This window comes from Porites lutea, chromosome 6 (genome assembly GCF_958299795.1).
Source record: "Porites lutea chromosome 6, jaPorLute2.1, whole genome shotgun sequence".
NCBI lineage: Eukaryota > Metazoa > Cnidaria > Anthozoa > Scleractinia > Poritidae > Porites > Porites lutea.
In genome coordinates this window covers 2,932,501-2,959,419 of record NC_133206.1, presented here as the reverse complement: position 1 = coordinate 2,959,419, position 26,919 = coordinate 2,932,501, and the positions used below count along the sequence as shown (strand labels likewise).

The 26,919-nt window shown below is 35.9% G+C and overlaps 3 protein-coding genes across 4 annotated transcripts in view; 1 reads left to right on the top strand and 2 right to left on the bottom strand.

The window, feature by feature from the left end:
• LOC140941153 (ADP-ribosylhydrolase ARH1-like) overlaps positions 1-26,919 on the bottom strand; it is a 245,793-nt gene that overhangs the window by 169,113 nt on the left and 49,761 nt on the right. The gene's annotated exons all lie outside the window — the stretch shown is intronic.
• On the top strand, positions 93-22,882 carry LOC140940302 (putative pyridoxal-dependent decarboxylase domain-containing protein 2). The gene is made up of 28 exons (XM_073389228.1): positions 93-250; positions 479-531; positions 1,673-1,726; positions 2,778-2,846; positions 4,525-4,674; positions 5,497-5,552; positions 5,742-5,811; positions 6,316-6,379; positions 6,984-7,014; positions 7,131-7,168; positions 7,288-7,366; positions 7,965-8,049; positions 8,159-8,207; positions 9,302-9,373; positions 9,766-9,795; positions 10,375-10,456; positions 11,029-11,072; positions 11,410-11,463; positions 12,116-12,239; positions 13,467-13,555; positions 14,277-14,382; positions 14,823-14,881; positions 15,451-15,563; positions 16,512-16,683; positions 18,373-18,450; positions 19,382-19,474; positions 19,968-20,070; positions 20,992-22,882. Exons 1-28 carry the CDS (start codon positions 146-148, stop codon positions 21,126-21,128), a joined length of 2,259 nt encoding a protein of 752 aa, XP_073245329.1. The 5' UTR covers positions 93-145; the 3' UTR covers positions 21,129-22,882.
• LOC140941317 (ribonuclease H2 subunit C-like) overlaps positions 25,031-26,919 on the bottom strand; it is a 2,702-nt gene continuing 813 nt past the window's right edge. Inside the window, exons 2-4 of the mRNA XM_073390298.1 lie at positions 26,609-26,721; positions 25,345-25,464; positions 25,031-25,198 (exon numbers count right to left, since the gene is read on the bottom strand). Of these exons, the coding sequence (XP_073246399.1) occupies positions 25,145-25,198; positions 25,345-25,464; positions 26,609-26,721 (287 nt within the window). The 3' untranslated portion in view covers positions 25,031-25,144. The remainder of the gene's footprint in view (positions 25,199-25,344; positions 25,465-26,608; positions 26,722-26,919) is intronic.

Below are 26,919 nucleotides of genomic sequence, written 5' to 3'. Positions count from 1 at the left end.
CCCTCCTGGAGTCCCCCACCTCCATGAAAACAGGCCCCTGGCCCCTTCCCGTCATGGAAAAACTTTCATAATTGGCGCGTTTTTGGACTTCGAAAGCCTGGGTACAACAAGTGACGTTGAGATTGTCTGCGTGGCCAAAACCAAAATGGCGGACGTCAACTCACCGGCGGCGAGCGATACAAAACGACTTTCTTCAGACGATACAAACCTCCAAAGAAACGAAAATGTATCAGGAGAGACAGAATATCTGGTAAGTGATCATTTCTGTGGTTTGAAGCCTTTGTTTCTGCAGAGGCTTTCTACGATTCGCTGATTCACGTGTATGTTCTTCCGGTCTACCTGTGCGGTTGTAGATTGCATTAAGAATCAGCAGTACATAATACTCTTTTTAGGGTTTTCAAATCATTTGCATGTGGCGTGCTATTGCTTTTACATCAACTCAAAAAAAGGTTTTGCGTAACTTTGTTGCTTTTTCTAGGAAATATACCAAGAAATTCTCAATTGCGTGAAGTCTCTCTTTGCCTTTAGAGGGTAAGTTCATGCATGCGTAAAATTCTCTTTCCTGATCCTTGTTATTTAGTAGCGAATATCGTTTTGTCTCTGTAGATGTACCTGCTGGTTGCTGTCAACATGTTTACAATTTTATTCGTGTTTTGCTTTCCTTACCAGATTAAGCTTATATTTTCTGTCCAATGGAATTACATATTTGAGCTGAACCAGCAACGGCAGAGGAAATTACCCTTGTAGTTTATAATAGTTGTCCATAAAGTTAAGGCTTTCAGACTGGTTCAACCCTTACAAATCTCCTATTTTATTCTTCCAGTTTTTAAATTATGTGTGTAACATTCTCCCTAAGTTGCAAATGAACATCATAAGTAACAAAATGACTACATATCCGCAGCTGAGGGGTTGGTGGGAGAGGGGTATAATTATTTTGATGCTATAAGAGGTTTTATAGTCATTCAACATATTTCTGATTGGTTTTAATCCTCGCACTAATTTGGCATAACCAGCCAGCACTGACCAAAGTTTGAAGATGTGCAGTGTAGATTCTACCATCAAGTGACTGACATCAGTGACTTTATAATTTATTTTATATTGCAATATACTATCAGTGACATCACACAAGACAGTAGTAGTGTGGCAGCTTACCTGTTTTGGCATGACTGCTAGGAACTTTTTTAATGAGTAATAAAACAATTATTGAATTCCACTTTCAAATGATTTGATGAATTATGCAGATCTCAGAGGGGTTGTTATCCACCTCAGCGGAACACCCTCCTTGATCTGCATTATCTTTCTCTTATACTAAGCCTCATTCAATAATAATCATTGTTAAATATGTTTAGATTTCATGCAATTGTCTCAATGCAATGACTTGGGTCCAGGGAACCTAAATTTAGACAAAATTGTCAGTGTTTGATTTATTTTGAGATCACAACAGTCATTATATTGTGATCTGGTTTTACCAAGCTACTGCAAAAGTGGATGCTTAAGCCTTGTGATGCATGTAGAGGGATTGTATTCCATACAGTTACATGATTCTTTTATTCTTTTATTTATTTATTTTTGATGTTATTGTTATTATTGTGATGGTTGTTATTATCTGGTATAATAAGATTTATTGTGTGCTTGATGATTTTTTTTCTCTTTAACAACTTTTTTTCCTCAGAGATCAGGAACCCAAGGAGGAATATATCCCTGGCCAGTCTGTAGAACCACAATCGTAAGTTATGTTTTCTCGTGGAAGGATAATATTAGACTAGTAGCCTCGTAAACATCCAGAAACAGGGCAGCATACTGTGTCACTGATACAAGGTGCTGATATAATTTAATATTTCAAGTACATGAAATAGCGCACAATTATGAGTGAATTGTTCTGTCAACTTATGTGCTGTTACAGCCCTCACAAAGCTGTTTTATGCCAACAATGATGATGATGATGATGATTATTATTATTTTGTGTACAGTGTAATAATAGTGCTAACGTGTGAGTTCAATTCATTGTCATGGATTCTGCATAGTCTTTGTTCCCTTGATCTGAGTGTTGATTGTCTTTTCATGGCTGGATTTTTTTCCAGTGGTTTTGTTTCTCTGGAAACCAGCTTTTCAAATTGCAAAATAATAAATTTATTACTTGGCATGCATATCATACATGAGTGACTGATAATACGTAATTAAATTCCTCTTATTGAGAACAAAGTATTTTTTGATCTCCTGTATAAGTCTTTTCATAGTTATGTTTATAATTCATTAAATAATTGAATTAAAAGGTGTTCTATGTAGTGCATTTGCAAAAAAATTGTTCACTTGATTCAGAGGTTCCTTTATTTTGAATATTCATAAATATTGGAGTAATAATGAAAGCATACATCTGTATTGAGTTGTGCTGAAAAGTTAGTGAAGGACCTGATAAGTGTCTGAAATTTAAAGAGGATGTTTGGGAAATAGCAGATTCTTTATATGAAAGAAGATCATCGCAGTTATAGACACAGCTTTTACAGTTGCGAAAAGAAAGCCTGAATTTTTTTTCAGACTTTCTTTTCGCAACTGCAAAAGTTGCGTCTATAACTGAGATGATCTTCTTTCATATAATTTTTCACTCCGCAGTTCTCTTACATGATTTTTCATATATTCATAACTTCAGCAGATTCTTTATTCACCCTTCCCTGTATTATTCAAACTTGAGTTGTTCTAAGTGCGTTCTACTTGTAGTTTAATCCCTTCAATTGTATTTATCAATATTTTAAAATCAATATTAATTCTGTTTTATGCAGGAAAACAGAGCTGAGTAAAGTGCTATCTCAAATCTCTGATTTAATTTATCATGAGAAACCACAGACAGAGTAAGTAATAGCCATACTGCAGTATTTTCCAAAGACATAACCCTTAGAAAATGAATATGAAGTAATTTTGTGTGGAATTTTTGCAGAGGAATTGATGCACCCAAACTTGTCCACAATAGGTGTCAACAAAACCTTTAATCAGACCAACTTCTGTAACTCACTGTGTGACAATAAGTTAGAGACGTTACAGGGTTCAAAGAAAACTTGAATTCCAACTTGTCCTTTGGGCAAGCAACTCTCACATGTTTCTTCCCTGGGGCTTCTTCAAGTCTTGCTTATCTTAGTTAATGATTTTGTTAGAGGATGACTCGTCTGAGCTCTTACCCTTTGGGCAAGTGAGCACAACTGTGAGGATCATTCTTCAGTTGATTTCATTTCGGCAGTTCTCTTATATGATTTATTTCACATACACTGACCAGCTCCCAACATCAGTGGCTTCATAGCTTTGTTGGTTAGAGGGGTCACACCGGTATTGCAAGGTCTCTGGTTCAAATCCCGTTGAAGTCCTGAATTTTTTCAGGCTTCTTATGCAATTTCATAAATTGCGTTCACAACTATGAAGATCATTCTTCATTTGATAAGCTTTAAAAGTTACCTGTCCAGAAAGAAAATCTACTTGTCCTGGACTAACATGTTTTTGAGCCCTGCATTAGAGACAGGGTTACAGGGTTGATCTGATCCAGGTTTTGTCATCACCCCTCTACAAATGTATTTGTGACCAGCATACATGTTCTACATGAAATAGCATGTAGTCAAGCCAGTTTAATTATAGCCCCGTTCCTACACTGCTTGTGATTTTGTTCATTTTTTGTTTGAATAAAGAGTAAAGGAGAATAAGTACACTGTATAGTGTCCAAAATAAGATTAGAATAAACCCCCACATCATCTACTGTGAATTGCCTTGTCATTTCAACTTTTCCAGTTGTTATTTATTTGCAACTACCTAGGGCCTGTTAAGTGTAACATAATTGGTACAATAGCAGTGTTAGATGGTGTTACATCTGTTTGAATGAACCCAGAGGTTTTAACATATTTTAATCTGATCCAGCGTCATAGACCAACAACATCCAAATTTGCCAATAGGTTGTTCAATCCGACCCAATAGTATTAGATGAAGTTAGAACAAAGGAAGATGTTTTTCAGTCAATGACACTGCTAACAGGAGTCGAAACTATGAACATCTGGTTACTTGTCCAGATGCTTTACCACTGAGCTACAGGAGACTAGTGGGAACTATGACCACTTAACTAGGGAACAACAGTCATGCACTAATATGGATCTGTTGAAATGGGCCTTGAGAACACATGTAATAGGGAGCTTAAGCAATGAAGACAGTTATGGCAATGAGAATGGCAAAAAAAGCAACAGTTTTAGATTGGCAAAACAACAACTCTGCTCAGCATCACGCTTTTTTGTACATTTCTTTGCCGTTGTGGCACGACTACTATGTGAAACTGCCTAATTTCATGTTTTGTGGAGGATGTGATCACAAGAGAACGATTTTGTTTTTCTTTTCCTGAACTTTGATACAGTCCTTTAGAAAAATCTGAAGCAGCACAAACTCAGTTTTTAAGTGATGTTTTCGTAGCAGTCACCATCATTGTTGCTTAAGGTCCCTAGTAATTATGTGCAGTTGTTAACAGCAACTTCTCATTACAACTGTTTGTTTTTGTTGTAGGTTTAAATGCTCTCCTGATCATTACACCCATGCTAGTGTTATTGCACAGACTTTATCTCTATACTTATCCTTGCTGGATGAATCTTGCATCAAGAAACTGTCAGCTTGTGTTAAGTCCGACTGTTCACATTGGCTCTCCAAGCTTTTTGGGTGAGGATGTTTAAAATTTGGTTTTCTAAAACGACAGTTTTATCGTGTAGTTTGTTTAATGGATCACCATGTGCTATGCCACTCGCTTGGTCAAGAGAGTGTGTATTAAATAATAACAACAGCGCTCTTCTCCTCAAGGAAAGAAAATTTATAACTTTTGAAAAGTTGCTTCTCTTGAAATAAAGTGTTGTGATTGTATTCACAAATTTCCAAGCTACTGCTGGGTCATTAGCCTGCTTCACAAACAGAACTAAAACCTCTGGTTAGGTCTGCGAAATAGCACCAAAATCCTTGTCCTGGGCCCCTGCCTGTGTACCAGAATTTGACTATGTACCGTGATGGGCCTTTTAAAATGTGCCATTGTCAATTTGCCAATCAGGTTGAAGGGAAATTTGAAACACATTTTTGGTAATTTGTTGAGTTTGTTGGGCGCCCCAGAACAAGGATATCTGCGCTGCTTTGCAGACGTTGATAACCGAGGTTAGATTCTATCTGCAATTGTAGGCCACTGATGGGTCTTGGACATCACTGTGTACTGTAAATATAGTGTGATTTTTACTGGTGTAAAGAACTCACTCAGATATTTTGTTGATAATGATTTTTGTCATGGTAAATGAACTGAATTGTTGTAGAGGTGGTTTCAGTCTTAATTCTTTGTTTTCCATTTTAACAAAAATCATGATTCTGAATAGCAGATACCAATGACTATAGTTCTTATCCAAATACACAAAAGGCAGACATCACAATACATGGTACAGTACTTTCATACATTATTTTTTCACTTGGTTTAAGATGAGTAAATTGTGTGTATTTGATTTGCAGTTATGAAAATGCGTTGTCCTGCTTCCATGAGCATCAATGGGATGGGCTGGTACGAGGTAAGCTCCTCATCTCTCTCTACTTGTTTATCTGCGTTAGCAAGCTTTACTTTTCAAAACCTACTGGTTTGTTGGTAGGTTCCTTTTCACAAAATCATCAGTTATGTGCTTCCATTACGAAAGCTGGCCCACACGAGTGCTACACTACCTAATGTGATGAAATCAGTTATCAGTTCTTTCTCCATCTAGTCTGCAGGCTTGCATTACGAGTAAAATACCCGAAATATGGAACAGAAGGATTTACTGCCCTCTATACCAGGTACATTCAGATGTAACAAAATCTCTTTTATTGACCACAGGTTTGCACTTGACTTTATTTCTAAGCTCACAGGGCTTTTTAAAACATATTCTTTCTCTTTCATAAAGAAGGAGGCATGGTAAAAGCGAAAGGGTGAATAAACCACATTTGGCCTTTATAATGTAATGTCTCCATGTAATAATGCACAACCCTTATCCATTAGGTACATCTAGGGGCTGTTAAGGATGGCTGTTAGTTTAACCTCTCTGCATTTTTTATAATTCAAACAGTCAATAGCTAGATAGGGTCTTGTTCCAGCTTCACCTACATTTTAGTTATTACTATGGTCGTAATGGTCATTGTTATTCAATGTTTTCTTACAGTTGAAAAGAAAATCTTTTGATGTGCAGCACAGGGTTTTTTTTTTCGTATTGATGTTTTACTGTACATGTACATTTGTACCTAAATCAAGCACAGCACTCAGCTTGCCTATTTGATGAAATAGTTTCTGATGTTTACTTGCAGGCCTCCTGTTGTCTATGTGAGCTCATCTGCTTGTGATGCACTAGGGCATTATTTATGCACTCAGGTAAGGACAGTTATTAGCTGTGATTACACTACTCACCACAGCAAAGTACTTTCCAGACCAGGGGAAAATTACCTCAGGCTTACTCTATCTATCTATGTAGTTGTGAGCAGTCAGACAGAATAATTTCCCATGCTGAAATAATCTTTTGTACATAACTAGTTTGGCACAAAATAGGAAAGCGGAACATCTCTCCTATTTCTATCCAGTACCAATGGTCTTCAGCAGCTCTTCCCAATTCACTGTTGCATAGTGAAGGAATAGAAAGCATCTCCATTGCACTTCCTTCTCATCACTTTTACTGGCTTTAGTAAAATGCAAAATTTTTGCCTGCAGTCCCACTATCGAGCATCAAAGAAAGTCATGTCCAATAGCCTGGGGCTATTTTGTGATCGGGCTAGTGAATTCTGTTCTTAACTTGCCCTGAATTTAAATTACATAAAATATATTATTATAAGACCAATTGAAAATTCCAAGTGAAACTATGTGGACCAAAAGAAAAAGTATGAAGTGTGTTCTCTATGCCTTTATTAGTAGTTACATGTATTATGACACCACTAATTTGTTTTTATATTATTTCAACATTATTTTTGTTTTGTTTTCCTAGCTTGGTTTACCTCAATCTAGTGTTTGTAAAGGTAAGAGAGAATGTTATTACAGTTTGTACGTGTGTGTGCATGTTGTAAAGATCACAATCATTACTTTTACAAGAATCATATTATTCCCACTGTTAATATTATTCTTGTACAAATAGTGCCATGTAATACAGTATTTGGATCACCACACACCATGGTAAGTTTATATACATTTTTTCAATTCACTAAGCTCTTCCTAACTGTACAATATTTATCTCATCACTCTCTTAATCTCAGACTCACTGTTACAGTAATACTTCCGTGTCGTCTTTTTAGGACATTGCAGCCTTTGAGAGACTTTTTAATGATGATGTCTCCTGTGGCAAGACTCCCCTTCTTCTTATTGCATATGCTGGTAAGTTGCTCAATCTCTGATTGACTTGCAAAACTACATGTATTACAGTCAAACCTCTATGTGCAACCTTCTCTCGTAAGCAATCACCTCCCGTAAGGGACCACTTAGTATCCAACCACCTCTTGTAAGCAACTGCAACCACATCTGGGGCTAACAGTTTTATAATTTCCCATTATTTTTAACCTCTTGGTTTTAGCTCTATGCTCACCGTATATGTATGTACTACGCTACTGAGAGCTCAGTACAAGAAGTTCTTTTTGGAAAAAACATGAAACTACACATATTGCAAGTTAGAAATTGCATGCAGTGAATAACCTTCCACAGAGTAGATGTGTCTGGATCTCTTTGTGGAATTGCCCTCTGTGACTCTATTCTTGTAAACAACCACCTCAAGTAAGCAATTCAACCACTAAGTTTTCACATTTTAGGTGGTTGCTTACGGGAGGTGCAACAAATGTAGGAAACAGGAAAAAATAAGCACAGGAGACTTCTGCTTGTGTATAGGCCGTTTTCTTTCAGTGGGCCCTTTACTGGAAATATCATTGTGAACTTTTCACCACTTACAGTTTTTAGTTTATTTTTGTGTTATTTTCCACAGGAACCCCAGTTGCTGGGCATACTGATAATCTGAGTCGACTAAGAGAGCTTTGTACTCAGAACAGTCTGTGGCTTCATCTAGAAGGGTAATATTGCCTTGATGTCATCTATGCTTTAAAAAAGGTTGATTCCGTGATGCAATATTTAATATTTCAAAACAAAAATAATTGATTGCATTTTAAAATATTGTTTCAGGGACACACTTGCAACTCTCTGTCTAGATACTGTACCCCCTTCATTAAAGGTATGTATAAGGTTGATGGAGGACCTTGGTACAAAGCTGTAAACAAATTTTCAAGACTGTTAGTCCAGAAGAACTTTTTTTTTACTGTAAGTGTATGTTTCTGAATAATGTAGGAGTAAAGGCCTGTATAAACATTATTACTTTACCCTTTCAGCCCCAATATCAACAAACAAATTCTCCAGACTAATCTCCATACATTTCCTTAAAAATTATTTGAGAGAATTTGTTAAATAAGAGATCAAAGCATTTTCCCTTTGGCAATCAGTTTCATGAGTTCTCATAACCTTTTCTTTTGATAATGTATTGATATTATTAGGAAAAAATTGATGTTGGTCACTATCAGGGCTTACAGGATTAATATTTTTCTGTCCTATAACGATTAGCAGTTACTGGACATTGTTTTTGTCATGGAAATGTTTGAAGAGTCCAAACACTAAAACAAGCCACAATGCAACAGATTCTAAGATGTGCTGTTAAATGGACAAAACAGTGTTGGAGTGCAACTTTGCAATCACAATGGCAAACAAATGCCAAGACTTGTTTTTTAAAGTAATTAAGAGCGACAGTCAGGAAATGTAGCATTGAGTGACTTAAGTCGAAAAATGGATTTCTTTCATTTTTTTGTCCGTAGATAAAAACGTGATGTAAATTGTTTCCACCAAAAGCCTTTTATTTGCAAGAAAAATTAGAACATCTGTTTTTGAGGTTGGAGTCTTAAAACAACCTAATTTTTAACTTGAAATTCATTAACATCAACCTTGCTTGGGTTCGCAAACAAAGCCATGTGGTGGAATCTGGACACTTCCCATCAGCAGGACAACTAGGCTTGTCAAACTGAAATAATTCAAAAATGAGGAAAAGGTTTTCACAATAACAAAAACTTAACTTGATTTCTCATGTTTGATGACAATATTTAATAAGTGGTTGAACTCCAAATTCTCTTCATCCTAGTTAAATCACACATTGCTCTTAAAACATTTTGCTTATCAGTTTTTGACAACAGTCAATAGTTCTAGAGCACAGGACCCATTTTTGTGATTTTTCATATTTACATGCATTTTTTAGACTGATGAATCATCATTTGATTTGTATAGAGTGCTCCTGCCTGTGACAGCATGACTCTGAATATAAGCAAGTGGTTTGCTTTACCCAGTGCACCATACTGTGTATCCTTTGACTTAACAATCACCATCACCTAGTACAAGCGAAAGCATTCAGGCATATTTAAGACAGTGCATGAAACATACTTTAAGATCCCCATTCACCTCAATAAAGTGTTCATCGAGGAGCAATTCCTATATAATGAAAACTCTGTCATTACAGAGAATTATCAAGTGATGGTTACAATAACAAACATTGGAATGATAACATGTTAAGAAATCTTTCACAGAAGAGTGAGAACAAGGTAAGTTTTGTTTTGGTAGTGAAAGAGATAATTCAGTTTTTATTAAGCACAAGTAAGCTTTAAAAGTCCTGGAATAATTTATTCAATGTTGTTGTCTGGCCCACCTTAATCCATATCGATATACCTTGGTATTTTCTTAACTTTGAAAATTAGACATTTTACAGAGCTAAAGATCTGGATTTGGTAAGTTATAAATAACTTGTTATGAAACTTAAATAATACAATGTATATCATAATTGAAGTTGTTATCGTTTTTAATGAAATTACAATCAACATGATTGTCATGGCTAGACCAGACACTCTCTACTTACTGTTAGTCACCTGAGTGAAGAGTTAGCATTCTGGACCTAGTTCACTTCTCTTTCTCAAACTCATCGATAATTCATAAAGAGTATACAAAGGAAATTTGTGTTTAATGAGTGTTTGGAAATCAGATGAAATACTGGTCATTTTTGCACCCTAAATTTGGCCTTCTAAAATCATTTTGTTTGAGAAATAATATCAAGCATTCGACACAGTGTTTCATCACCAGATGAAACTCCTCGAAGTTCGTCAAAAATACTTTGCTGCACGTCATATTTTCAACTCTCTTCTAAGTGTTTCGTCTGGTGATGAAACACTGCCTCTTATGCACGATATATTACTTCAAGTTTTATGATAATTAGTCCTTTCCCACTGTATTGGTTTGAATTGTGCAAAGTGACAAACGTTGATTGTAATAATAAGAATAACTTGATGAAAACAGTTTTTTTATGTCTTCAGGCTGAGGCATCAGGACTTAGTCAGAGTCATGACCCTGACAGACTGTCTGTTCTTCCTCTTTGGATCAGTATTCAGACTGTTGGTAAGCTCATATAATTAGGAAGCTCAAGTAAACATGACAATGAAGACAAGGACAACTTCAAAAAACAATTGCTTTTATGAGCAAACATGCATCACGCTTTTTAGTACATTTCTTTGACGTCCACCGATGTGACGTTTTATGGAGGATATGAATATATGACAACAAATTTTCCTGTCTCTTTTTCTGAGTCTGGGTAAACTCCTTACCAATTCAACTCCAGGAAATATTGCCTACATTTGACAAATTGAGCAGGTCCAGATAGAAGCAGTAAAGCTTGCAAGGATGCAAATTCATTTTTTTAGGGATGTTTTCACTACTGTTGTCGTCGTTGTTGCTTTAGCTCCATGTTAACCCATCTTGTCTGTAAGCACCTCTTTCCTCAATATTTATTTTACTTGTACTCCTGTTCCTCAGTTAACTGATGTGTCTGTTTTTATATTTATGTACGGGAACGAGTTTCAGTGTGATCCTGTTTGCCTGTCAGCAACATAATTTTTTGTTATCGATCCCTGTTGTAATCCACTATAATTATGTACGATTTTATCTTATTATTGTTCTCTTCTACTCTTTAGGTCTTGATAAAATGAAGGAAATGATCTTAAATTCAGTGCAGTTGGTTAGTATAATAATTGCTTTATTATTCATTTAAAAAATTAATTTTTCCCTGTTCTTAACCTTCCTCACCTCCAAGTAAGCATTCTTCAATGCATTTGCCTGTTCCTTGGTTGTATGAGGTCATGAATGGATGTTTGTCAGTTGCTTATGAAAGATGTGACTGTAATCAACATCCATTATAGATCAGCATCAAGTCTTTCAGTAACTTTTAATGAGTTAGGTTTTACAGGTGAGGGTACACGTGAAGAAGGGTACATGTGAGGGTACCAGATGAAATATCACATATACAGGTCTGTCAGTGTTATTAATTCAACCTTCTTTTCTGTTCTATTTGACAGTCACAACAGCTGAGTATCTGCTTGGATGGCATGCAAGCATCTGTGAAGAGGATAGTAAGTAGATGATTCCAAGTGGGGCCTTCAGGGTTCGTACAGAGTCTTGAATTCTTGAAAAAGTCTTGAAATTTGCCCAGCAATTTTCCAGTCCTGGAAAAAGTCTGGAAATAGACTCAGATAAAGTCTGAAAAAACTTCTTGAGATTTTTTTTCCAAGCTACAATAAGTGCTTTATAAGTGAAATTTTTCTTGTTTTGGACAAATCTTATTCAATCTCACCTGTATGTTTGCAGTGCCTCTTGAAAAAAACTTTTTTTATACGTTTTTTAAGGTCTTTTTTGATAACCTTGAGTCTGGAAAAAGAATTATTGTTTTGGAAAAAAGTCTGAAAAAAGTCTTAAATTTTGGATCCAAAAATCTGCACAAACCCTGGGCCTTCAAACTATGCTTTGTTCAGTGTCAAACCTTCTTTGCTAAACTCTGATAATATTTATTGACTTGACTCTCTTTTCAATGACAGTGTTTTCTAATAAGTTTAGGCTCAGTAACAACCTTTCGTGAGAAATATGGTGGTCAAATTGTTGTTATACATGTATTAGAAGTCTCATATTTTATAGCACTTAGACTGATTTAAAGTAAAACAATTCTTTAAGAAATTAATGTTGGATACAACTGAACTAAGGTAAATGGTTTTTGATAAATCTTTGCAGGCCCAACCACACTGCACATCACCAATTGTGGTGTTTAAATACAGAGCAACCCCTACATCACCTGGTGAATCCAGTATTCTAACAGGAGATGATATCAATGGTTCAGATCAGGATGATGACCAAGGTAAAGGCTCAATTTTGTGATGGTTATTAGCTGACTGGTAATGGTGCCCTGAAGTTAGAAACCTTTGGTGTACATGGATGTTGTAGTTTGTAATCTCAAAAACTGAATTGTCTTAAAAGGTGTTTTTTTTTCCATTTTTTAAATATTTAGTTTCCATTCCACTCCTCATCCTTTTTCACCCCTTTTATTTGTGACACATCCCCTTTTATACACCTTACTAATTCAAGCGCTTGGGAAAGGAGAATTTAGAGTGCACTCCCTCCTCCTTACTGTCTTTTTAATGAGGTGTGATCACAATTGGTACATGATAGAGTATGAGATTTTCTCGATAGTAAAGTAGTGCTTGCGTGTGAACCAGGATCATTATTGGTGGGAAAACGCGGTAGCCGTTGTCACTCTACTACAAGTTTTAGTGAGAGTGTCATAGTGGTGGCAACAAGTTATCAACTGTTTGATGTTTTAGCATTTTGCGATCGAGAGAGGTCTTAACCTCCTTCAATAACGATAACAGTGCTAACTTTTCTGGAGAAAAAAGTAGAATGAAGAATTCCGGGGTGTCTATTTTTTGCAGTTTTTGACAATAGGCGAAAAAACTTTAAATCAAATCTTGTACTCGTAGTCGTTCTCATCCTCAAATCTAAAACTCTCTAATATTACAGGGGCACCCAATGTTTTCTGTAAAATATCTGTTTGGAGAAGCAAATATGACCTGGAAATTTCAATTACTTGAGGACGCCAAAAAATTTGTAGATGACTGTTCTATTCAAGTACAATTTTTGAAGCTCATCTAATCAATTCCCTACGATTTTCTGAAGTTCAATTTTTCACATTTCACTTCCCAGGTTAAACTATTTCTTGTAGAAAAAAGGAAACCCTAAATTTTCGGATTGAAGAATGTGATGGAGAAAGAAATGAGAAAAATTCTTACTTTTGTAATCATAGTAAATTGCATCTAAATATTTCTGGAAAATAATACTGAAGCCCTTATAATTTTGAAAAAAGTCAAGTTTCCCTAGGATGACCGGACAGTTACCAATTTTTAAAGTGCCATGTTGAATGCATTTCTAGAGATTTAAAAGTACTCTGGATAGCAAAAAGTGTTTTCAATGTATGTAGGAGGAAACCATCGTTGGGTGCCCATGGTATAAGGATAAGAATTGAAGAGCGTAAAGTGCACGCTTTTTCTTCTCAACTCACATCTCTGCATAATGCTCTTACATTACACAGATGATACAGAGCTTTCATCATCGTCACGGTCATCATCCTCTGAACCAGGCTGTGTTTTATCATCTGTGCGGGATTCAATTAACCAGGAGGTATGATTGCAGTCTTTTACATTCAGTTGTCCATAGGTCATTGCAGTTAAAATTGCTATACTAGCGCCTTTACTAGTATTGTTAATATCTCCACTGTACTAAAAAATACTGTTGATTATTGGCATATTGAACACTTTAAATTGTTGAAAATAAAAGCTAAAAAGAAGTTGATTATCAGTGAGTATCTTTCTCAATAATATTGTTGTGGCAAGTTTATAATAATTCTGAGTTTATGATAATAAATAATAAATTACATCAGCAATTAATAAGGTAACCTAGTTTTCTCTCCACCCTACAATGTTACAGAATCCCTCATGTTATTTTCAGAACACAGTGATGCCACTTGTTTAGGTCCCTTGTACTTTTACTTTTGCTTTGTTATGACTTTAATTCAAACCATAGTTAGCGGAGGAAACTGGTTATGAATGCTGGCAAAAATTAAAGATGCCAACAGCATTGCTGTAGTTTATGTTGGGAGCTCCCTGACCATGCACAATCCTTTGATTTTCCTTCACAATTATTTATTGTGACTGAATGAATCATGGGATGTTTCTGTTGATCATTTAGTGCTAAATTAATGGTAGGAATGTTATTGAATGTTGTGTATGGTCAAGACCAAGAACCTAAGACACATATAACAGGGAAGCCTGACAAGCTTTGTTGCCCTTGCAGTTCATTAATTATGTACTAACTCATTTTGTTTTTGTGTGTTGAATATCAGCTTGCTTATCACTTGGCTCAGAAAATGCCATCTGTAAAAATTGGTGTTGTGGTTTTACCTAAGGAGGGTTACTGTATCAGGTTTAACCCTATTCTTTCATCCAGATGTGAGTTCATGACTTTTCTGTTTTGTTAGTAAAATAACAATGCCTCAGATATTGTGATTTAGTAAAATCCAACTAGCGGTCTATTATCAATGCTGTGTTCTGATTGGTTGAGCTACTACTAGGCTATATGTTATAGCCCACTAGTAGCGAAAAGTGTGTGCTTTTAGGCAGCAAAAAAGGATTTAAGTCTAGCTTTAACTAGTAGCTAAAAGTTTTTTATCCTGGATATTTTTGACCAACTAGTTGGATTTTACTGAAACAATTATTCCTCTCGCCCTCATTCGGGCTCGAGGAATAATTGTTAAATATACAGGGTGTATGCTCTTTTATTGCTAGTTTGAAATTTCTTACATGTTTAATATTAAAACTGGTTATATTTATGCAAGCAGTGGATCATTATCAACTGGCATTTTTATGAGGTCGTTTTCTTTTGTTTTCAGTATGTGGTACAACAAGTGAAAATATAGAAGATTTTGTAATTTGTCTGAAAAATGAAGTGGTAAGTGTTCTTGTTAACTACTGTCAAACCTCCCATAAGCGACAACTCAAAATGCGAAGATGTAATGGTCGCGTAGTACATTCAGAGAACACAGAAATCAGATCATGCATCAAGTGGTCGTTTACAAGAGATAGAAAACCATTTGAAAAATTATAAAAACTGTCAACCCAAAAATTGATTGGGGATTGGATTAAGAGAATTGGCCATTATATTACAAGAGGTCCTAACTATGGAGCTTTGACTGGGAAAATTTTGGTATTTTGGATCTGTGGTCGCATATGGGAGGTGGTTATGGAGGTTTAGCTGCATCTACATGAAGTTTTAAATTGTAACCTTTGTAGATGTGTACAGTTAACCTTTTGTGATACACCTGTAACAGTTTTCGTAGAAACTGCTGCTGCTGTACAAGGCTTTTTTCTTGTGTCTTTCATTGTTTTGGTCAGTCAGCTAGCAGGCAACTCGCAAGACAATCAGGCAGGCAATTCTATATCCAGCAAAAACAGTTTCTTAATTTTTGGTGGTCACTTCACTATCCATCACGAACCTCTTTTCTATGTCTGTTTGATTAGGCCAGACTAGACTCTGTGCTGCTCTGCCAAGAAGAATTTAGGCTAGCTACAGAGGGCAAGGAAGATGTTGTTATGGTAGAAACCCAAGGTACTTCAACTGTAGGAGCACTACTGTAAGTATATCTCACTAGAATAAATTATAGGAAGATCAGGGTGACTAGGGTGTCACTAGGGTGACTAGGATGACTAAAGTGACTTGGTGACTGGGGTGAACAGGGTGACTGGAGTGACTAGGGTGACATGGGTGACTGTACCATTATAATAATTACAGTATCTCTTTTAAGTTAAAAATATGCTCTGTTATTGGTCAATTAATTGGTCTGTGTTCTAAATGACTGTACTGCCCGACTTGTTTGAAGTTACAAAAATTCTTTGCATTTTCTGTTGAACCATCAGTCAGTCAACTTTCTCCTTGATGACAGGCTTTTATTACATATGTTTGCTATGTATTGTGTATTGATCAAAATAATTGGTTGGCCAGCTTCTGCAGTTTCTGCAGGGCACAGAGGAGTGATTTGGGACCTTGATCCCAGTTTGATCTAACAGTTGATGGTATAAACTGTCGTTTTTTTTTACCGATATGAACTTGACCAGTCATGCAATTGTGTTACAAACATGGAATAATATCATCCAGTGCTCTGGAAAAATTGCTGAAGGTAATGACTGTGGCTGAATAACAGCTCTTCCCTTAGAAATCTTTGCCTTTCTGCCCATGTTTGTTGCTACTGAGCATTGGGTAATGTTTTCCCAGGTTTGTAACATGATCACATGATGGTTTGATCAGTCAAGTTCATATTCGATTCTACAACTGTAAAACGTAAACTGCAATCCAAGTCACAATTAGTTTCATTGTGCACTGTGCAGTTTCCTGCATTGGAATTGGTATTACCTAATTTACGTAAATACAAATGCACATTAACCCTCTGCTAGACGTTATGACATTATCAAGGATTCAACGACAACAAAACTATAAATGTACTACATGGCAATTTAATGCAGAACTTCTTCACTCCTAATGTGCTATAAGGAGTATAAATTGACACAATATAACTTGCAAATAGGTGTGTCCCCCGATACTGGACCAACAAGGATCTTGAAAAACTGAGGGAGGCCAAAAAAGTTGAACTCAATGACTGGAACAAAGAGGTGTTAGCCTTGATTATAGAACAAATGGCAGATGTGTTCAGGAAGGGACGGACACAGGATGGTCTGACTTGTATTGTAATAGACAAGGTAAATATTCTAATTTGTGAAGTTTATGTTAGTAAACTAATGATGATGTTTAGTACTGCCAATTAACTGATTATGTTTTAGAAACTAGGTGACAACATAATGAAGAAAGATTATTTATCTCTCCTTTCTACATATGCAACGTCTAAAATAATTATACACAATAATCATATTGTCCTTCAGCAGCATGTTTGAAAGGAAAATATTGTTCGAGTGACACCTTTAACTTCGTACTGTAGTACTTAAAAGTAAAAGTTAAATCTGGAAAAAAGTGAAGAACAGCTCCCCCGAAAAACAGTCGGCCAACTGTTTAATTGGTAGACTGTCGGCTGACAGAATCTAGGGTGAGCTTATCTTCACTTTTACCAAAATCTGAGCCTTTGCTGATCAGTGGCATCATCACCTGATGATACCATTGATCAGCAAAAAGCTTGGATTTTCACTTTAATTTTAATTACTAATAGCAGTAACCTGACTCAAAAGATAGTTTACATTAATAGATGATTCTTAGTATTATGTTTTATAAGCTCCTGTTATGTGTACATGATATTATTTTGTTAGCTTTCGTCATGTAATATTTTGACTCAACCATGGAAATTTATTACAGAAATTGCAGGAAATGAAAAGTGATGATACAATGTATCAATCGCTCTTATATTTGCATAATTCCGTTTAAAAAAGTGTGATTTCTGAACAGAATAAAGACGTGCGCTAAACAAGAGAGCTACAAACTTTTGCTGTGGTGGTTCTTTGGTTCATGATAATGGTCATGAAAAAACCTTGATTTATACTGTTTCAAACAGTTTGATTTTGGATGCTATTAAGTACCATCAAAATCAGACTGTTCAGACAGTGTATCTCAAAATAAAGCACTCAAATAACTTACCTAGGTAGAACTCAGATTGTTGGTAGCTGCCCTTGTCTAGCCTTTTTCTGAATAAAATTGATAATCTTTAAGGTAAGAGGACAGTGAAGAAATTACACTAGAGTAATGTATAAGTAGTCAAATAAATGACTTTAGCAATGAGTTAATAAGTAAAGCAAATGCAAGCTTCTAGTTCCTTGCTTTCTTTACTGTTTAGTTGCCATTTAAGTTTGTTGTAATGCAATAACTTTTTAAATCCAATTATCTCTGTCTTTTCTGAAGGTATTTCTAGCCATTTCAGAGGACATGGATTGATGTCTTCATGTACTGTTTAAAAAATGAGCAGGAGGGTTTTATCAGTTTTAAAAGCTCGAGGCGAAGCTGAGAGTTTTTACATCTGATAATACATGACTGTGAGTTTTTTGAATGGCTTCAAAATCTCTGATGCGGATCAACTCATTCTTGAACTATATTTAGATTGGCGGTTATTTTGGTTTAAAAAATTGGATGTAAAGTTTAGCCGTGTCTTTATCAGATCTAAAGACACTCATTAAACATTAATTTCTTTTGTTTTCTTCCTTATGAATTATTACTGAGCTTTGAATTAATCTTTTCTTGTTAACTCACCATAAATTTAAAGCAGCTTCCTTGCTTAAAAGCTGTTTTTTCATATGGTTAATATGTTTTTCATTCCTTTTATTAGCTGTTGTTTATTTCTTTAAGCATCAGTGGGAAGTGTGAAGTTCTATCATGTCATTTGTCAAGCTGTAAATGTGTCAAGTTCTCTTTTTATATTGATTCATATTATGCCTACTATACTACTGTAGATTCCTTCTTCATCCTCTGTTGATGCGCTGATAGATTTTGTTTGCAAAGCAGCTACTGAACTTGAAAGCTCAAGCAAGGTAATAATAACTCCTCCTTTTTATTCACCAACTTATACAAGGAAAATATTGGAAATTAAGCAGTTCATCAGATTTCACTTGGAGGCTTTTTTTTTTTTTTCAGGCAACCCCTCATTTAACACTTTAAGCCCCAAATTCCATACCCAACTTCTCCAGATTGATATTGATTTATTTTCTGAAAGAATCAGAGAACTTGAAAAAAGATCAAAGCATTTTCCCTCTGGCCCTGGTTGTTCAAACATTGGATAGTGCTATCCACCGGATAAAAATCTATCCAATGGATAGCACAATTGGTTTCCCTAATACTTATCCGCTGGATAGTGATTTATCTGGCCCCGGTTGTCCAAACATTGGATAGCGCTATCCAGCGGATAAATCACTATCCAGTGGATAACGCAATTGTTTCCCGTAATACGTATCCGCTGGATAGTGATTTATCCGGTGGATAGCGCTATCCAGCTTTTGAACAACCTGGGCCTGGTGGATAGCGCCATCCAACGTTTGAACAACCGGGACCTGGTGATCATTTTATTAGTAATATTCCTCATAACTTTTACTGATATTTTTTGGAGAATATTGATGATGTTGGTGACTCTGATGACTTAAGGGGCTGAAGGGACACTCTGACTTTTGACATGCACAATGATTATGTCCATTACGGACCATCTTGGCATTTCGCTAATATTACATGTGATGAAAGTCCTTGACCATGACAATCCTAGTCTTGAATAACTACAGACATGTTAAAACTGAAAGTAGGCTTTTGTCAGGAGTTAACATTACTCCCCCTCTCCTTCCAAGTTCAAATTCCAACCAACCTATAGACTGTTGACTAGCAGTCTGGGGAATTGATGTCACCACTTCCCTTATTTTACTGAGTATACATGCAAGATGCATGCTAAATATAGGGCATTATTATTTGACCCTGTAGTATTTAGAACAGATGGCAGACGCTATACAGAAAGGTATTGAAGCAGCACAGCAAGACTTGGTAAAAGAATCTGAGGAAAAGCTCTTAGAGGAGGTACAGATTTCATGTTCTCCAAGTAAACAAACCTCTGCAAATGAAAAATCTTTTTATCACCTTAGGAGCATTTCCTGACACTTTAACCCGGAAGAATATTGAACTACATGTTGAAGAGAGAATCATATTTTGTATATTATATTCATCAACTTATTTTGGTTCAGATTGAAAACAATGCTTTCAAAATCAGGTTCACTATCCTTGCTATTCAAGTGTATTACTTGCACTTTCAAGGCATGTAAACCTAGAATGATTGCTACAAATTTCCTTGATACGAGTAGAATTTACATTGTAACGTAAAAGACTAAAAGTACATTTTATATCTATGATTTATGTGATGCAAATGTATATTTTCAGCACAAGAAATAACCTCTGGAAGTTCATGATCATTGTTGTGATGTCACACTTGAAGTCAAAAAACTCTTTTTAAGAAGTTTTAAATACAGGAATACGCTGTAATGTATTATTGTTTGTTGTTTGTTTTTTTCTGTAGGGGTTATTACGGCAAGTTCCTCTAGTAAGTTCTCTAATGAACTGGTTATCGCCTCTTCCTGAAGAGCCCAAAACAATTGGAAGGGCATTCAATTTAACATCAGGTGAGTCAACCTTGTCTTATTAGAGAAGAAAACATGTTGCATAAAATATTTATTGCGCTTGGGGATACTAAATTGATAGGTGCCAGAAAATTGGCAGAAATCTGTTTTTGGATCATTAAGATTAGTCTGAGGTTATGGTCACTCAGCATGGGGAAATTCTTGTGTGGGTGAAAAATTTGACCAGACACTTTGTTTGCATGGGACCATACAATAATTTTGCTCTGTTCTCAGGGAACTTTGAACAGGTAGGTGTCTAAATTTTGGTGTGGTTAAGGTTGTTTTGTGTGAATGGAATACCTAAACACACAACCAGGTGAAAATTTGTTCATTGCCTTGTGGACGTAGCCTGAATTCCTTTACTGATGTGGCTCACTGCAGATTCTTTAGCTGGGTATGAAAGATTTGATAGGTGATGAAATTATTCTAAAACAGTGATGGGATTTTTCCCAATGTTCTGTCAGGTTCATGATGAACTCCTCTATCCATTTTTAACTATATTATAGGCCGTTGTGTTCTAAAATACCTGGGATACATGAATTTAGCCCCAGTGAAAGAACACTCTGACATTGTACCATGCTAAAAGACCTGACTTAGCCAGGGTTTGTAGATTTAGGGCTGCCCTCAGATCAAATCCTTGTGGCCATGGTAACTTATCTTGGTGTGACTAGGAAATTAGTTAAGCTGTTAAGCTGGCAAAGTGGGCATCACTTTTTGAGATATGAACACCTCAGCACCCAAATTTCCATGGGTCAAAAATTTGTCTGGTGCCGCGTGAACATACCCTTAGTATTATTCATTTTGGGCTTTTGCATTCTCTACAATAATTTAATGGACCTACAAGAAAGCAGGCTGACATGCAAAATGTGCTAGATATCAAACATCTATAAAGTTCTCATCTTGCTTATTACTATTAAATTTCAGGTCATCTACACAGTACAGAAAAAATATACAAATACCACATGCAAGTCCAGGATGATGAAGAAGAAGAAGAACTAGAGCCCCTTCCAGTGACTCCAACAAAATCATCACCAGAAGAATCACCAAAAACCACAGAATGAATATTACCATACTCTATTCACAATATAATATTGTAAAATAGGCATCAAGAACAAAAGTTTAACAGCCAGATTTAAGAACTGGTATTAGATGTGTTAGTAGGGAGCTTAAGCAAGCGATGACAACGGTAATGAAAACGTGGCAAAAAATGAATTTGTGTCGCATGTATCTGGACCTGCTCATTACAGGTTCAAAACAAGAGAATGGAGGAAAAAATTTGTTATCACACATTCATGTCCTCCATGAAATGTTGCATTGGGAGGTTTCACGTTGTAATCGTGCAGTGGACATCATAGCAATGTACTAAAAGGCATGATGCATATGCAAGATGTTTCGCTCGTTGCTTTTTGACATTTTCATTGTTGTAGTTGCTTGACCTCCCTAATAATGGTAAGACAACTGTACTCTTAATATGGGTGCAGAGTTATCTCTATTTTAATCAAGTAAACGTTTCATTGGCAAAGTTAGTCAGTATGTCCAGGATTTAATTTATTATAAGGAAGTATTTAAATGGCACTGAATGTTTCAAATAATGCCAATGGTAGTTAATTGAGAAAGTAAGAACAATTTTTATGGTTGTTAAATTTGGGCAAGTTAGCAAGTTGCACCCTCTATAGTGACAGTAGTACTGGCAGCAAGAATTATTATAATCACCCAGTAAATAAACAGGGGAGCCACACCTTCAAGAGTACATATGTCATGCTCAAGGTGTTGTTTGACTGTTGTGCTTAACTTTGTTTATAATAAAAGCTTCTGTTGGCTGCCTTCTTACCAAGTATTGACGTGCCTGATCTGACTCCCAGACATACACAATCAGTTTTTACTGAATCAAAGTAATGTTCAGTAGGAAACCATACTCCATACAAAGAGCCACTCAAAAGACAGTGCCCTGCAACATCTTAGTGCCCATCCAGTTCTTATGTGTATTATTACACATCTTTTCACCTTGTTGAGGGAGAAGGAATAATATAATATTATGTCAGTGCTAAACAAAAAAATACAGGTATACTTGGTAAAATCTTTTCCTCGGTAAAGTAGGTGTAGAGAATTTTTTAAAAACATTTTTGTTTCTGTTGGTGTGGTATTACTGCTTTAGAGAAATTATGTGTTGCCAGTCTTCAGGGCCAGGTGTTCAAAGCCGGGTTAAGATAACCCAGGGTTAGTGGGAAATTTGATTTCAGATATACAAGCTTAAAAAAGCAAATTCAGTTAATTCTTTTTGTCTACAATTTGACAATTGGATGTGCTAAAAAAAATAGAGAAAATTATCTGACAGAATTCTTTGGAACAAACAAAAAAGAGACCTAGATTAAAATTAAACCCTGGGTTTGTGCCAATCGGCCTTCGAACAACTGGGCCCTGATTTTATTGATTTACAGTTTCCAATATTTTAGCTTTTATTATGCCACGTGGAAAGTTGGCTTGTGGCTCAACTAAATCAACTCTGACTTGGTATTAGAATGGGTGCTCTGTTATAAAAAAAAGTATAAACAATACCCTGAGCTTTAGAAAATTAAGTTTAAAAAAACCGAAATATTATTTTAGCAGAGTTTCAGACTGGTATATAGACTGTTGTGGATGAGAACAAGACAATTATCATTTTTTATCTTGTTTAGTCTTCATTAGTAATGTCATGAATGAGCCTCTTCCATTAAGAGATTCTTGGCTAAAGTAACAGTACTTTTGAATCTATACATGTAGTAAAATATTAATGTAAACAGTTGGGTTCTTAAAAGAAATAAAGCAATAAAACAATCATATTCTGTTGTTGAATTTTTTTTAAATACAGGCTTTGCAAACAGAGAAATTTCAAATTTTAACTTCCAAGCTTAACAGATTCGCTCCTGGAGATTTTGCTGAGAAACGCGTTTTGAAGCTAGTTGAGTGGTTTTCTGGTCACTGTCGTGCTATAAAGAGCTAAAACTTACTACAAAACCTTTTACAGGTCGCACACTTCACAGCCTTCTGATCCAGATGCAAACTGTTAGCTTAAGAAGTTTGGGCATGCGCAGAAAGCAAAGTTTCGAGATAATTTTGGGGTTTAAAAGTGACACAGCAGTCTTCACTTTTACTTTCTCTCCTCCCCTCTTTTTTCGTTTTTCTTGCCTCATTTTTTGTTCTCTTGCTGGGCATTTAGTGGGCTTCATTTTGGTGGGAAGAGTTTTTAAGAAAGCTTTTAGGATCTTAGGATTAGGTGAAAGGAAAGGTAGGTGGGCAATGGAACAAGATTTTCATGAAGATTTTCAGGTCAATGTTACATAGTTTTTTTTCCTTTCTTTTCCGGTGTCCTTGACTGAATTGTGCTCATTCGGGTATGGTTTAAAAAATCTCTTCACTCTGCACAAGTTAGCGGACAAAGTTGCCCTTGACGGTTAAAACTGATGATGTCACAAGCAGTAGAAAGGACGCGGATCCGCATGGGCAGTTATGGGCGGCTCAGGGGCGAATGGATTAATCAAAAAACCTAAAAATCGCCTTTTACTGACTTTTTCACCTGATTTTACATAAAAATAGGCAGACTTGGTTGTTTTATGCTGAAAAGTGGATTCTAATTTGAACTGGAAACCGTACTTGCACGACTTGAGCAAGAAGAATTCAAGAGGTATTGGGGTACTATCTAAAATTAGACATTATGTAAACGGAAACATATTACTTCAATTATATTATTCACTTATTTACCCCTTCCTCACCTACGGTTTATCAATTTGGGGCAATACTTATAGTTCTACTCTCAGACCTTTGATAATTCTTCAAAAGAAAGCAACGCGTATTATAACTTTTTCGGAACCAGGTGATCACTCTGAGCCTCTTTTTAAGAAATTAAACATTCTTAAATTAACTGATCTTGTTACCCTTCATAATGCACTCCTCATGTATAACTATCACCATAATCTTCTTCCATCTTCCTTTGAAAATTTCTTTAAAATAGTAGCATCCATACACTCATACAATACTAGGCTTGCTTCTAAATCAACCTATTACCTCAATACTATCAAAACAAACTTTGGTAAATTCAACTTTTGCTTTGCGGCTGTAAAAGTTTGGAATAACCTTGATGAAAGCATTAAACACCTCCCCCTTAAATCCTTTAAAAACAAAGTCATGTCAAACATCTTACAGTCTTACTGTTTGTGAGTCTTTTTTCTTCTTTTTTTTTTCCTTTTATCTATTTACTAATTCCTTGTTTGTTCTAGCTTTAGTGCCAACCTACCTCCTATGCCTGAACATTATTTAGCTTTACTCAGCTCGATTAGCTTTTTAGTTATTCTGAGTAAATGTTACCTTTTTTAGTATTAATATATTATATTGTAAATTAAGTTAACTTTTATTTGGTAATAAAGCTTATGTTGTTGTTTTTCTCAAAATGCTTGATACTTTACTTAAAAAAGCAACAATTTTCTCTGGAACATGAATGAGATTTCAAAGTGACTACAAATACTGTTTACTGAAAATTGCATCCAAGTTAAATATGGTTGTCTAGATCTACTGACTCCTTTCTGTTCTTTTTAACATGTTCTTTTTATCTAGCCTGTGGACTGTATCCATATCTTATTTCATTGTTTTATAACAAAATAATAAGGGAAGAAAAAATATTTAAGGTACCAATGTTTTAGTGCAAACAAAAAAGGGGGGGTCACCGTTCTCGATTAATTATTGCAAAAAGGCAACAGGGATGATTTCAGCTTCAAATGGTCATTTTGCGCCAGGGGACTGGGGAGAGTTTCAAGAAAAACACCTTTTCAGCCAGGTGGAGTTATCAAAATTGCTATAAAAACCATTTGGACTTCAAAAAGGGCCTTTATTACTTCTTTTTAGGTGACCGGTGAAAATCGCTGCCACCTATGAAGTCGCAATGTTATGCACAGTAGGTGATGTGCGGTGCAAGACAAGGGAATTACCTTAACACTGTAGATAACATTTTATTTTACATGGATTCCATATACATGTTGTCCTCGAGCAAATAATATAGCATGCAATACATTATTAAAAAATGAAAACACTGTGTAATAAACTGGGATCATCTTATGTTTTCTGGAGTGGCATACTCATTATCTGCATCACTCCTATGAAGCTGTTGATAGAAAGAAAATCTCTTGTTAGTAGACTGTTAACTGGCAGGAGGGTTGAGTGTGTGAGGGAGGATTCCCAACTGAGACAGAAAGCAGAGAACATTTTTTTCTCAGTTTGAGTACATAACCCAACAACTGTAACACTTACTGCAGATGCAATGTTTATCCACTGCATGGCTTTTACAACTGCATCGTTGTTTGAAGGTGGAGTCTCCAGATTCCAGTAGGTAAACTGTGAAAACTTGTGAGTGGCTTTCATCACCCGATCCTAGAAACAGGACAAATGAGTGTAGCAAGGCTGAAAGCAAACCTCTCATGAGTACTTTTAAGAAATGTCTTTCTAAAGTAAAGTTTTATGAGCCTGCAATCTTGAATACCTTAACTGGTCAGCAGAGAACTTTAAAAAAACATGTCACCTCAATGGGTTGTACACCTGAGCCAGTGATACAGTCATGTGACACCAGTCAGTAGGTACCCTATTCTGACAGCTGTCAATATATCATAACATGGATGTCCAATATCAAGTTCAACACAATTTGTATGCCTTGGACTTAAAAGGTAGTAAGTAAGACACTTCACATCCGCTATTAAACAGGAAGGAGCAGATGTACGTACCTATAAGTATGTACAGACAATTTTGTTAGAACCAAAATTCTTGGATGCATAGGCAAATTTTCTTTCCCATGGTGCTCTGTTGTGCGCACTTTGCATGCAAGAGAGCTCCACTATCAAATTATGTTGTCAGAAAAACTCTCTTAGTTGAACAACATGATCATCACAAAAAAGCCTTTGGCCAGTCTGACTTCTTTTAAACTTGAAAGAGGCTGGAATTTTCGTTGCATATTAAAAGATTTGTATGCAAGAGTTTCCCTTGAACAAGTTGAATGGAGCAAAAACATGATCCCCACTAAATGAAAGATCTTTTATCCGTTGGCTTGAACATGACCTCAGGAAGGTCCAGGCAACCCCAGCATGCAAAGAAAGTAGTGTCTCATAGCCCAGGGCTGATGGATTTTGGTATGGGGCAAGTGGATTCTGTTCTTAACTTGCCCAACGGGCAAGTAAAGATTTTTGAGGGAATTCAAATTATAGTAGAATTATTGTAATCAATCCTGCACTGCTTGTAAAAAAATTTTTTGGTTAAAATGCCTGTTGGGCTAGTACATGCTAGCTACCTGGCAAGCTGTAAAACTGACTTTCCTTGTATCCTGAACCCTTTCACTCGTTTTCTTTCAATTTATTGGGAAGTAAAAATATTGCTTCATTCAGCAAAAATCCCAATCGAGTGAAGAGTAGCCTTGGTTTGTACAATAATTTATTACTGTGCTTGAAAGAATGCTGTTTTTTTGGCAAACTAAGCTTCCCTGGCAAATAGGAATCAAGAAATAATATTAGTCATAAAATTATCTTACCTCCTCCTCAGTGAAAGGTCTTTTCTCTTCCTTCATCACATACCCCATGTAACCCACCGGTAGATTGAGAACACAACCTCTCAAACCACGCCCTCTGAATGATGCGCTCAAGGCTAAATAGAACAGGAAAAAATTCAGCATTCATCATCTTTTATATACCAAATTTGATAAATTCTTAATTAATTTGTATAGAATGCGAAATAAGTGATGTGAAGTTAAGAGTAATGGTCTCAAAACAACTGTTATAACTGTTCATTTCCTAGACCCCCTACACTTTCAGCTATATACCATTTTTGACTGAAAAGGCATCC